Raw genomic sequence first — 11,596 nt, forward strand, 5'->3', positions numbered from 1 at the left:
GGACAAATATTTACTTCCTTAAGTCTAGAAAGATTGAATGACTATAACCAAATGTTTTGTACTATGGCAAGTTAGCCACAATCTGAGTTATTAAGACAGAAAACAAACAACATTGATATAGTCTATAGCATTTGCTTAAAATTACAGTTCATAAATACTCCCTCAAAGATAGATATATATTTTTTTTTCCAAAATAGAAATTTTCCACACTACTTAAAAATACACATCAATAAGTCTTAGGAGCAGCAGGTGAAAAGAACCCATAAGAGTTGTTACAAGATATTTTTCTTTAGACACCAATCTTAGAGGCAATCCATTTCCTGTAGGAGGTCACTCGCATATAGACTCCTGGCTTATTGATTTTACCGCATTCATTTCCCCAGCTCACTATTCCAACCAGATACCAAATATTTCGGGAATTGGGGTGAACTAGGGGTCCTCCAGAGTCACCCTGTATTAAACAAAAAATATTTATTATTATGAGAGCATACTTTCAGATATTTAACTTGTACTAAATATGAAGTTAATAATTGATGCTTCCTAGAGACTTCATGGTCATGAGAAGGTATAAATTCTTGTTTTGCCCTTAATATCAAATATTACTGATCAAACTATGTTCACGGAAGCTCTTTAGGATATGTCTTAAGTTTGAAGTCATGGAATGATAAATAACTAGGTTGAGTTGTGTTAGGAAACTTTTGGGATACATACAATATGCGTATACATGGAACACAGGGTATCAAATCTGAGAAAAGACATGAGTGGGTGAGAAATTAAGTGGATGTGAGGAGTTAAGAGGAACTGAGAATGAAATAATAAAAGCTTTTCTGAGATTGATTTTCTATTGAAATATAGTAAATACTAGGAAAAGTGATACTAGACTCCCTGGGATTGTATGATTCTCTACCACTTACAAACTGTGACTTTGTGCAAAGTAGCTAACATATCTTGTTTCAGTTTCTTCATCTATAAAATTATAATAGTAATACTCACTAAGGTTGTGGTGTAGATTAAAGTGCTTTGCTCATAATAAGCATAAATTGTTAGTTAAAAACATATAAATACATGCTGCGTGCAGAAAAGAATTATGCCAGTGGCAAAGCTGACAGGAATTTGATAGGCTTGTTGAGGTACAAATTAATTGAAGCTTAGAATTGTCTTCACATGAATGACTTCCATAAAATAATAGCAATTATTTTATATAGCGTGTGATGAGTATGAATAGTATTGAAACTTACCTGGCAGGCATCAATATTTCCTGCCATGTACCCAGCACATATCATTGTGTCTTTAACCAAACCATTATAAGCCTCTTTAGAATTACAAATGTTTGTATCAATAATCTTCACAGATGCCTTTTGGAGTAAAACTGGATATTCACCTGAAGAAATAGGCATTGTCAGTAAGGAGTTGCTCTGCGCTTTGTTTTCTGTGCCTAAGATATATATTGGCTCTTGCCTATTAGGAATTTTTTTTAAAAAAAAAGCTCATTCAATTTTTTATTTAAAAAAAAAAAAGAAAAAGAAAATAGTTTGACAGAGGTACGTGGTTCGACTCCACCAGATGCTCTGCTGGAGAAGGAGGGACAATCTCCTCCTGTACCAGTCAGATCCAATTTGACGGTACTCCACACACACAAAAAAAAATAAATGAATACATAAATAAAAATTAAAAACATTTTTAAAAAGTATAGTTTGATATATCTTCCTCATGCATCTCTCCTATGCCCTTATCTATCTTTTACATGGAATTTCCCTAACCTGAAGGACCTAGTTGAAAAAGCTCTAGTTTTGACTAGAACTTTTTGAACTAGATCCTTTAGGTTAGGGAAATTCCCAAACCAAACCAGTTCCCCTGGAATTTTCTAAACAAACATGATGACAAAACTATTGCTATCAAGTTGATTTCGACTCATGGGGACTCTGAAAGACTGACTAGAACTGTATCATAAGTTCATAGTCTGTATATCTTTATGAAAGCAGACTGCTGTATCTTTTCCTCACAGAGCTAACTGGTAGCTTCAAACTACTGATCTTTCAGTTAGTAACTGTTCACTTAACCACTATGCTATCGGGGCCCCTTTGGAATGCTCTGGATCAAGGTCATTTTCAAAATCATAATTCCATATATGCAATTTCCTGATAAATAACCTTATAATCCTGCTGACCATCTGGAGATAAACAATGTTTTTAACTCCACACCTCTGTTATTAACTTCTCTTATTTGGTTGGTGTTCTTATTCTTTTCATAATATATTATTTTCTTTTTTTTTTTTTAACTAGACTTACCATCATAAGAAAGTGCTCCCCATCCTGTAACAACAACACCTTCACCTGCTGGGAAAATTTGAGAGGCTTCAGGAAGACAAACTCTATGTACGTTGTTATTAAATAAAACTTTTCCAGTGAGTTGTATAAGTGCAACATCATCATGATGTTCATTGCGGACGTAGTCTTCATGAATAATTATTTTTTGAACATAATGTTGCATGTAGGGAGGGTTTACTCTAGTGCCAAAGCTGACTGTATAGTTTGCTGGATTTAGTGTCCTTAAAGAGAAAAAAAAAAAGAATAAAAAACATGTGTTTTGTCTTTATTTAAAACAATAGAAATATTCTCTGCATCTTTATTCTCATTTCATGGCATCAAAAATTATTCACTCTATAACCCATTCCTTCACTTACTCTCATTGCCATCAAGGGAGAGGGAGAATGCTGACTATCCCATGGGTTGCTAAAACAACAAACAGACATGTCTTAGAGAAAATGCAGCCAGAGTGCTCCTTGGAGACAAGGATGATGAAGCTTCTTTTTTGGGCATGTTGCTAGAACAGATTATTTCTTGAAAAGGGACACTATGCTTGGGGAGATGAAGGAGAAGAGGAGAGGAAGACCCTCAGTCAGGTGGATAGACACAGTGACTGGGGCATTGAGCTTGTATGTGTCAGAGATTGCGAGGATGGCACAGGATAGGACTAGATTCAGATCGGTTGTTCACAGCGTCACTGTGAGTTGTACACTTGACTTGTTGGCACCACCACAACAAAAACAGACTGTACCACTACAGCTCCCTCTATAATCTATATTGTTGCTGTTCAATGCCATGAAGTCACACTAACTCGTTCCTGATCCTCCACCCAATTTTCAGAGGCTATAAATCACACAGGAGGAGACTGTTCATCTTTCTTTCACAGAGCAACTGTTGGATTGAAATAGCTAGTGGATTCAAACTGCCTGCCTTTGAGTTGACAGGCCAATAGCTCAACCAGTAGGCCATCAGAGTTCCCTCTATAATCCATGAGAAGTGATATATTCTAAACATTAAATTTAATTTTTAAAAATCTTATTTCAGTCTCTACACCATCCACTACGTCAGGCAATAAACCAAACCAAACTCACAACCAGAGTCAATTCTGACTCACAGTCAAGGTGCAGGGCAGGGTAGAACAGCTCCACAGAGGCTTTTTAGGCTGTAAATCTTGCTAGAAGCTAATTTCCTCATTTTTTTCCCCTTTGGAGCAGTTAGTGAGCTTGAACCACTTAACCAGGAGTTTTAGTCACTGCACTACCAGAGCTCTACCTAAAAATATACAAGAATCTGTAATTGAAAACAGACCATACTTACTAAGAAGCTTAAAACCTAAATGCAAATTTATGCAACTATTTAAATAGTTTTACATAGAACTATTAGTTGGACCACAGAGCAGTAGCATTTAAATTTGTAAACGCAAGGACTTTGATTAGGCATTATATGTATGACAGCAGCCTAGAATAAGAAAGGACTGGGGGTGGGGGGAGGTAGGTTATTGTGCAGCAATGATTGAATATTTTTTTTTTAAAAAGTGAACTGGAGGAGTGGGAAGCAAGGGAGAGGGTGTAAAATGTGTAACAATGAATGAAAATCTAACTTCTCTATAAATGTTTGTTAAAATAACAATTAAAATAAAATTTTATTTTAAAAAAATTCACAGCCAATACTATTCTTTTTCTTATTTTATTGTAGTTTTGGTCAAATTAGTAGAATAAATTAGTTTTCCATCCAACAGTTTCTATACCTTTTGTTTTGTAACATTGGTTGCAGTCTCTTCACTGTAACAGTACTTCCCACCCCTCTCTGGCCTCCTTTCCATTCCTCTTTCTTTCCTGTCCCTTCTACTCTTTTGAGCTTTATCCCTGGTGGCATGTTGCCCTTCTGGTTTTGTATGCTAGTTTATACTGATGAGTGACTACATTCCTTCCTGGTATTACAATTCACTTTATAACCTTGCCTGTTGTTTGGCTTAAAAAGTTAACTTCAGATAGGATTTTTTTTTTATAATCAGTTTATTTTTTACAATTTCTAACTTTAAAAATCAAATACAATAGTTATTGGAGAAAATGAATAGCTATCAACATGAAAATCAAAAGAAATTTCTTATTACTATAATGCCATATTGCTCAATACCTTATATAATTTTTTGCAAAGTAATAATGTGGTAAAAGAATACTGTAAAAAGTTCATTTTTTAAATTAATTTTAATGAACATTTACTGAGATTTTGGATTTCCATTCATTCATTGTTGCACTTTTCTCCCCGCCCACCCCCATACCCCCAGTTCACTCTTCTCTTTGAAAAGTAGAAGAAAAATTTTTCAAAATCCCTAGCTCTAAGAGTGATGCAAATCAACACCACTATCATCTCACTCCAGTAAGACTAGCAAAGTTTGACAGAACAGCAAGCAACAAATGCTGGTGAGGTTGTGGAGAAACTGAAACCCTTATTCGCTGTTGGTAGAAGTGTACAATGGTGCAACCACTGTGGAAAGCGGTTTGACGCTTTCTCAAAAGTTGCAAATAGAGATACCATTTGACCCAGCAATTCCACTACTGGGAATATACCCTAATGAGATCATAACCGTCATCCAAGCAGATATATGCACACCCATGTTTATCATGGCTTTGTTCACTATAGCAAGGAGTTGAAAACAACCTAAGTGCCCATCAACAAATGAATGGATAGAGAAGCTGAGTATAGTTACACAATGGAATACTATGCTGCATTGAAAAACAAGGAAATCATGCAATATTATTCAAAATGAGTGACCCCGGAGGACATTATGCTGAGTGAAATATCTCAGTCATAAAGGGACAAACACTGTATAGTGCCACTGTTATAGAATGGGACTGACATCATGGTTGGGGTAAGAATGAGAAACACTGGATAAATTATGTATACTGCATTGAAACGGATGAGGGAGAAAAGAGTTCAAAAGCAATATATTATAGGGTATTATGATTATCCTAAGAGTCCGGGACGAAGGTTGCAGAGTGGAGTATACTCAGGATGGTGGTTGGGAGCTTGTGGGGGAGGAATTGTATACCAAGGAAAAAAAATTTATGAGTCATATTTGTCTTACACATGAGCAGAAGAGATCAAATAAGACAATTTATATGAAGGATAGGATGCATGAAACAAGATACTGTGTACTAACAACTGTGAGCTTAAGAGCCAAATGATGAGAGATGAGAATCATGTAAACTGGAATTAACTCAGGGTCTATGGTCACTTAAGCTTTGGTGAGAAAATGAACTTACTTTTGAAAGCAGTGAGCTGCGGTTACCAGATATCTGTCACTGATTAAAGATGCTCCACAGTAGTGCCTGCCATTCTTCTTGAGACTTGCTTGCCAGGGCCATTCTCCTTCCTGGGCTGTGGAGCCTCCCTTGACTCTATCATATGTAGCTGACATTCTGGCTCGCCTCCCACAGCCTGTGCAAAAGGTCAGGTTAGTTCTATTGAAAGTAAGAAGGTAACATGTGTTTGATTACTAAGTAGAAAGTGAGCTAGGATGTCCTTCTATAGCCTTATCTGAGTATGTTTTACACTGGTAGATATAGAATATCATCTGTATAGGAATCAATAGCAGGCCATGTACCACCTGTACTCAATACAGTGTCTTTAAGAAACCTTGGACAATGAATTACGAAGATCAAAGAAGAATCTATGCCTTTAAATTGTGGTCTTGGCAAAGAATATTAATAGACCATGGACTGCCCAAAGAACAAATGAATCTGTTTTGGAATAAATGAAGCCAGAGTTGTCCTTAAAAGCAAAGATTATGAAATGTTATCTTACATACTTTGAACATAACATCAGGAGGTATCATACCTTAAAAAAGTACACTATGCTTGGAAAAGCTGAGGGTTAGTGTAAGAGACACATATTTTCAATAATATGAATTGACATAGTGACTGCAAGAGGTGGGCTTAAACTACAGAGATTGTGAGGATGGTGCATGATTGGCCAACTTTTCTGTCCATTGTACTTTGAGTGGGAACCAACTTGCCAGCACCTAACAACACTGAAAAGATACCTTTGTACCTGGAAAGTTCTTAAACTACAGAAAGTAGTCCAAATAAGGTTTTACTCTATGACTTTCAGTTCTGGTCCCATCATCTAATCCAAATTGATTTCATCAAATTATTTTCTTTTTTGTGCTTCAGATCCTTTTGCATGGGAGGCAAGGATTCTGAAGCTTCATCTGACATACTTTGGACATGTTGCAAGGAAGGACCAGTCCTTGGAGAAGGATATCATGTTTGGAAAAGTAGAGGGATCGTGCAATAAAGGAAGACCCTTTATGAGGTAGGTTGATTCAGTGACTGGGTTAATGAGGGTAGGTATGTTGGAGACAGTGAGATTGGCACTGGATAGAGCAGGGTTTAGGACTGTTGTGCATAGGGTTACTAGGAGTTGCAGGCAACTTGATGGCACATAACAACAACAACAACAACATCTCTAAGATGATAGTGAGGCGTAGTAGCAGAGAATTATGCTTCAATTCCAAAGGCATGCAGTTCTGATTTACCAATTGCTCTGTAAGAGAAGGATAGGCAAGTTCCTACCATGCGATTTATAGTCTCTGAAAACCTGCTAGAAGGTCAACTATGAGTCAATTCTGACTTGAGGGCATATAACAGTAACAAAAAATTTATTATTATATATAAAGCATTTTGAACTTTCCCAATCAAGAGTAGCTAATCTGGAGTTATCATGTGTTTTAAATCATCTTATATTTTGAATTAGAAAGTATCTGCACTTACGGCTGTTGATCATCTTTTCAGCTTCAGATTTACTGATTTCTGAAACAGAGTAAAATTTAAAAAGTCTACAGTAAATTTTACACATAAGATGTGCCCACTACCCCTAAGGCCAGTGAAGCAAAATATTAACTCCAGCACAGCAGAAATATGAAGAAATCATTAAAATCCAAGAAGAAAGTGCCATTTGTTGGTTTATTGGGATTGTTCTTCTAATGCCTGTGCATATTAGATATGGAAATCCTATTTTGATAATTGAATATCAATTATATTTGATATATAATAAGAGACTTATTTCATTAGACTCACACTCTACACTAAAGTAGAAAACTATCAATGGCTTTCCTTAGTAGAAGAGGGCATTTGCACAAGCAAAATTGAATCCTATCAGCATGCAAATATAAGGTAGAATGTGGCCTGACATAGAATAGCAGGCCAAATACTGTTTTTTTAAAGAAGCAGATTAATAAAAAAGCATAGTAAGACACATTATTACCTAGAAGAACTTTTAAAGTCTTAACATATCTTTAGAATGAGAAGTAGATTTCCCCCCAAAGCTAAAATCTAATATTATTGATACTTGAATGTGTTGTTTTTTTAAAAAAAACCAAAACAACAAAGAATACAAATAATCATGTTGCTTGGAAATAATGATTAATTAAATTATAAAAGTATGTCTTTTTAAAAATTTTTTCTTTCTAATTACACTTGCAGAGATTATATTTTAAGGATTAGATTTATGCCTAGAGTTTGTCATATATGTTAGAGATGAAAATACTACTATCCCCATCTAATGCATAAGCTTTTACCTTCAAGTTTGAGAGAATTAGGATCAGCAGTAACAGATCCTGTATTATTCCTGAGCATCTGCTGTAAGATACTTTCAATTCTTCTTCTTGTATTTTCCTTCTTTGATGCGGAAGCCTTAAAAACTAGCCATATCCGAGCTGTCACACTATTGTTATCAGGACTAGAAAAGAAGCCAAAACAACAAAGTTTAAATATGTTCTTAAGACAATATAGTTACCAGTTCCATTTTGCATGACATGAACAGGCAATCAATTTCCAGTTTTACCTGGAATGGAATGAGAACCCGTATAAGCAAAACACTACAGAAAAAAAGGAACAAAAGCATCACACTTCCTGATTGTAAATCTTAATATATAGCTGTTGGTGGTCAAGAAAGCATGGTAATGGTACTGCAACAGACATATAGATCGATGGAATAGAATTGAGAACCTAGAAATCAGCTTATCCATCCACGGTCAACAGATCTTTGGCAAAAAAACAGAAATCAGTTAAGTGGGGAAAGAGTAATCTCTTTAACAAATGGTACTGAAAAATTTAGAAACAATCTGCAGAAAACTTAAGCAAGACCTAAACCTCACACTTTATACAAAAATCAGCTCAAGGTGGATCATGGACCTAGATGTAAAATCAAAGATTATAAGTTTCATTAGAGAAAACCTAGAAAGAACTTCAGAAGCCCTAATACATAGTATAATGAAAAGTCTACAACCAGGAAAGAATAAAATAAATTAATGAGACCTTCTAAGAATTAAATCCCTGTGCATATTAAAAAAGTTCTCGAACATGGTAAGAAGAAAACACATAGATTGGGGAAAAAATATTTGGCCAAGACATATCTGATAAAGGACTTTTATCTAAAAATTATACGATACTCTAGCACTTCAACAAGAAAAAGGTAAATAGTCCAATCACAAAATGGGCATAAGATATGAACAGACACTTCACCAAAAAGATACTCAGATAATAAACACAGGAACAAATGTCCAAAATCCCTTTCAGAGAGATGCAAATCAAAACAACTAGCAGATATTGTATCATCCCAGCCACAATAACAAATTTCAACAGGGCAGCAAATAAAATGCTGGCAAGGTTGCGGAGAGATTGGAACTATTATTCACTGCTGGTGGGAATGTAAAATGGTACAACTACTAAGGAAATTGGTTTGGTACTTTCTCAAAAAGTTGGAAATAGAAATATCATTTGACCCAACAATTCCACTACTGGGACTATATCCTCAAGAGACTAGAGCCACAACTCAAACAGATGTATACACATCCATGTTTATTGAAGCATCATTCACAATAGCAAAGAGATGGAAGCAACTCAAGTGTGCATCAATAAACAAATGGGAAACATAAATAAAAACTATTGTACATCCCTACCATGGAATGCTAAGCAGCATTGGAAAATAATGAAATAGTAAAATATTACACAATATTGGGGAACCTTGAGGACATTTTGCTAAGTGAAATATCTCAGAAACAAAAGGATACATACCGCATAACACTGTTGTTATAAAATAGGACAGATATGGGGTGGGGAAAATTGAAGAGAGAATGGGAAAGAGGAGATAATTATTGCATTAGAACAGAAGAGGGAAGAACTGTTTGAAAGAAATATATGATTAGACAATTTATCTATGAGAATAATCTGGAACAAGGGGTGCATTATGAGGTGGGCTAACGGAGAAGAAGGGGATAAAAATGTGCAATAATGTAGCAATCCTACATACAATAGTTCTGAACCCTATTCTGTCCTGAGCCAGTCTCACTGATTCCAATATACCTAAACCCATTATCTCAGTTAGCCTATCAAACTATCTCATCTGGGATCTTCCTCTCCTATGCTGTCCTTCCACCCTTCCAAGCATGATGTCCTTTCCCATGGACTAGACCCTCCTGGTAACATGCCCAAATTATGTGAAATGGAGCTTAAAATCTTTACCCTTAAGGAGAAACTTGGTTTCACTCTCTCCAAGACAGATTTAGTTGTTGTCCTGGTAGTCCATAGTATGTTCAATATTCTTCTCCAGAACCACAACTCAAAGGCATCAATTCTTTTCTGGCCATCCTTAGTCACTGTGCAGCTCTCTGATACACAGCAAGTAATTCTGAAGACCATAGCCTAAATCAGGAACACTTCAGTTTTTAAACTGACATGATTGATCTTTAGTATTTTGGATAGGTCTCTGACAGAAGACTTCTACAATGAACTTTGTCTCACTGTTGATGAAAAGAGAGTTGATTGTAGACCCAAGCTAGCTGAAATTATTAACAATCTCAATCTTTTCTATGATGGTGCTGCCAATTGGCCCAGTGGTGATAATTGTTGTTTTCTTGATGTTGAGCTTCAATCCATATTGAAGATGACAGTTCTTGACTTCACATAGTAAACACTTCAGATCCTCTTCAGTTTTGGCAAGAAAAGTTGTGCCATTTGCAGGTTGTTGATGAATTTTCCCCCAATATTGATGTCACATTCCTCCTCATAAAGTACAGCCTTCTGAATAATCTATTCCACATACAGATTGACAATATAGGGGGACAAGACACATCCCTGATGGACTCCTTTCTTGATTTTGAACCAGGCAGCCTTTCCTTGCACTATTCTGACAACTGCTTCCTGGTTTAAGTATAGGTTTCACATGAGCACAATCAAGAGTCTTGGATTTCTATTATTCTCAGTGTTAGCCACAATTTGTTGTCATCTACACAGTCAAACACCATTGAATAGTCAATAAAACACAGATATACATCCTTCTGCTACTCTTTCCTTTCAAGTAAGAACTTTCTCACATTGACTTATGATGTCTCTCAGGCACAGTCTCTTCTAAACTCAGCTCGTATTTCTGGTAGTTCTCTGTCAATTAACTATTCCAGTCATTCTTGGATATCTTCAGCAGGATTTTGTTTGTGTATTGTGTTAGTGCTATTGTTGTTGTTATGTGCCGTCGAGTCGCTTGAGACTCATGGCGACCCTATGTACAACAGCCCTAAACTCTGCTCTTTCCTGTGCCAATCGCACTGTCTCTGACACTCCCATCATGATTATCCCAGTCACTGAATCAATCCACCTCATAGAGAGCCTTCACCTCCTGCGCTGTCTCTCCACCCCCCCAAACATGATGTCCTTCTCCAAGGACCGGTCTCTCCTCACAACATGTCCAAAGTATGTTAGACGGCACCTCAGAATCCTTGCCTCCAAGGATCCACCCGGTTTAACCCTTTCCAGGACACATCTGTTTGTTTTCCTAGCAGTCCATGGTATTCTCAATACTCTTCTCCAGCACCACAGCTCAAAGGCATAAATTCTTCTTCTATCCTCCCTTGTCATTGTCCAACTCTCTGATGCATAACAAGTGATTGCAAAGACCATGGCTTGTATCAAAAGCACCTTAGTATCCAGGGAGACACCATTGCTCTTCAGTACTTTGGAGAGGTCACTAACAGCAGACTTTCCCATGGCAATGCGCCTTTCAATTTCCTGACTACTGGTGCCAAGAGTGTTGACTGTGGAGCCAAGCAAACTAAAGCTGTGTACAATCTCAGTTTTAATCTCAGCAATCTCAGCATTTCTTAAACTCAAGGAACCGAAGAACAAATTCAAACCTTGAGTTTCTATAATCAAGGATGCTTTCGGCAAAATGTTAAATGATCCAGGAAGCATTAAAAGAAGATGGAAAGAATATACTGAGTCACTGTATCGAAA

The 11,596-nt window shown here is 36.4% G+C and overlaps 1 protein-coding gene across 1 annotated transcript in view; it reads right to left on the reverse strand.

Moving 5' to 3' along the window:
- Window positions 1-289: 289 nt before the first annotated feature.
- Window positions 290-11,596, reverse strand: part of LOC102849817 (transmembrane protease serine 11B-like protein-like) — a 39,239-nt gene continuing 27,932 nt past the window's right edge. Inside the window, exons 5-10 of the mRNA XM_006896831.1 lie at window positions 7,888-8,048; window positions 7,082-7,120; window positions 5,573-5,747; window positions 2,289-2,548; window positions 1,239-1,381; window positions 290-451 (exon numbers count right to left, since the gene is read on the reverse strand). Of these exons, the coding sequence (XP_006896893.1) occupies window positions 290-451; window positions 1,239-1,381; window positions 2,289-2,548; window positions 5,573-5,747; window positions 7,082-7,120; window positions 7,888-8,048 (940 nt within the window). The remainder of the gene's footprint in view (window positions 452-1,238; window positions 1,382-2,288; window positions 2,549-5,572; window positions 5,748-7,081; window positions 7,121-7,887; window positions 8,049-11,596) is intronic.

Source organism: Elephantulus edwardii, unplaced genomic scaffold, assembly GCF_000299155.1.
Source record: "Elephantulus edwardii isolate Elephantulus edwardi_28Jun2011 unplaced genomic scaffold, EleEdw1.0 scaffold00192, whole genome shotgun sequence".
Lineage (NCBI taxonomy): Eukaryota > Metazoa > Chordata > Mammalia > Macroscelidea > Macroscelididae > Elephantulus > Elephantulus edwardii.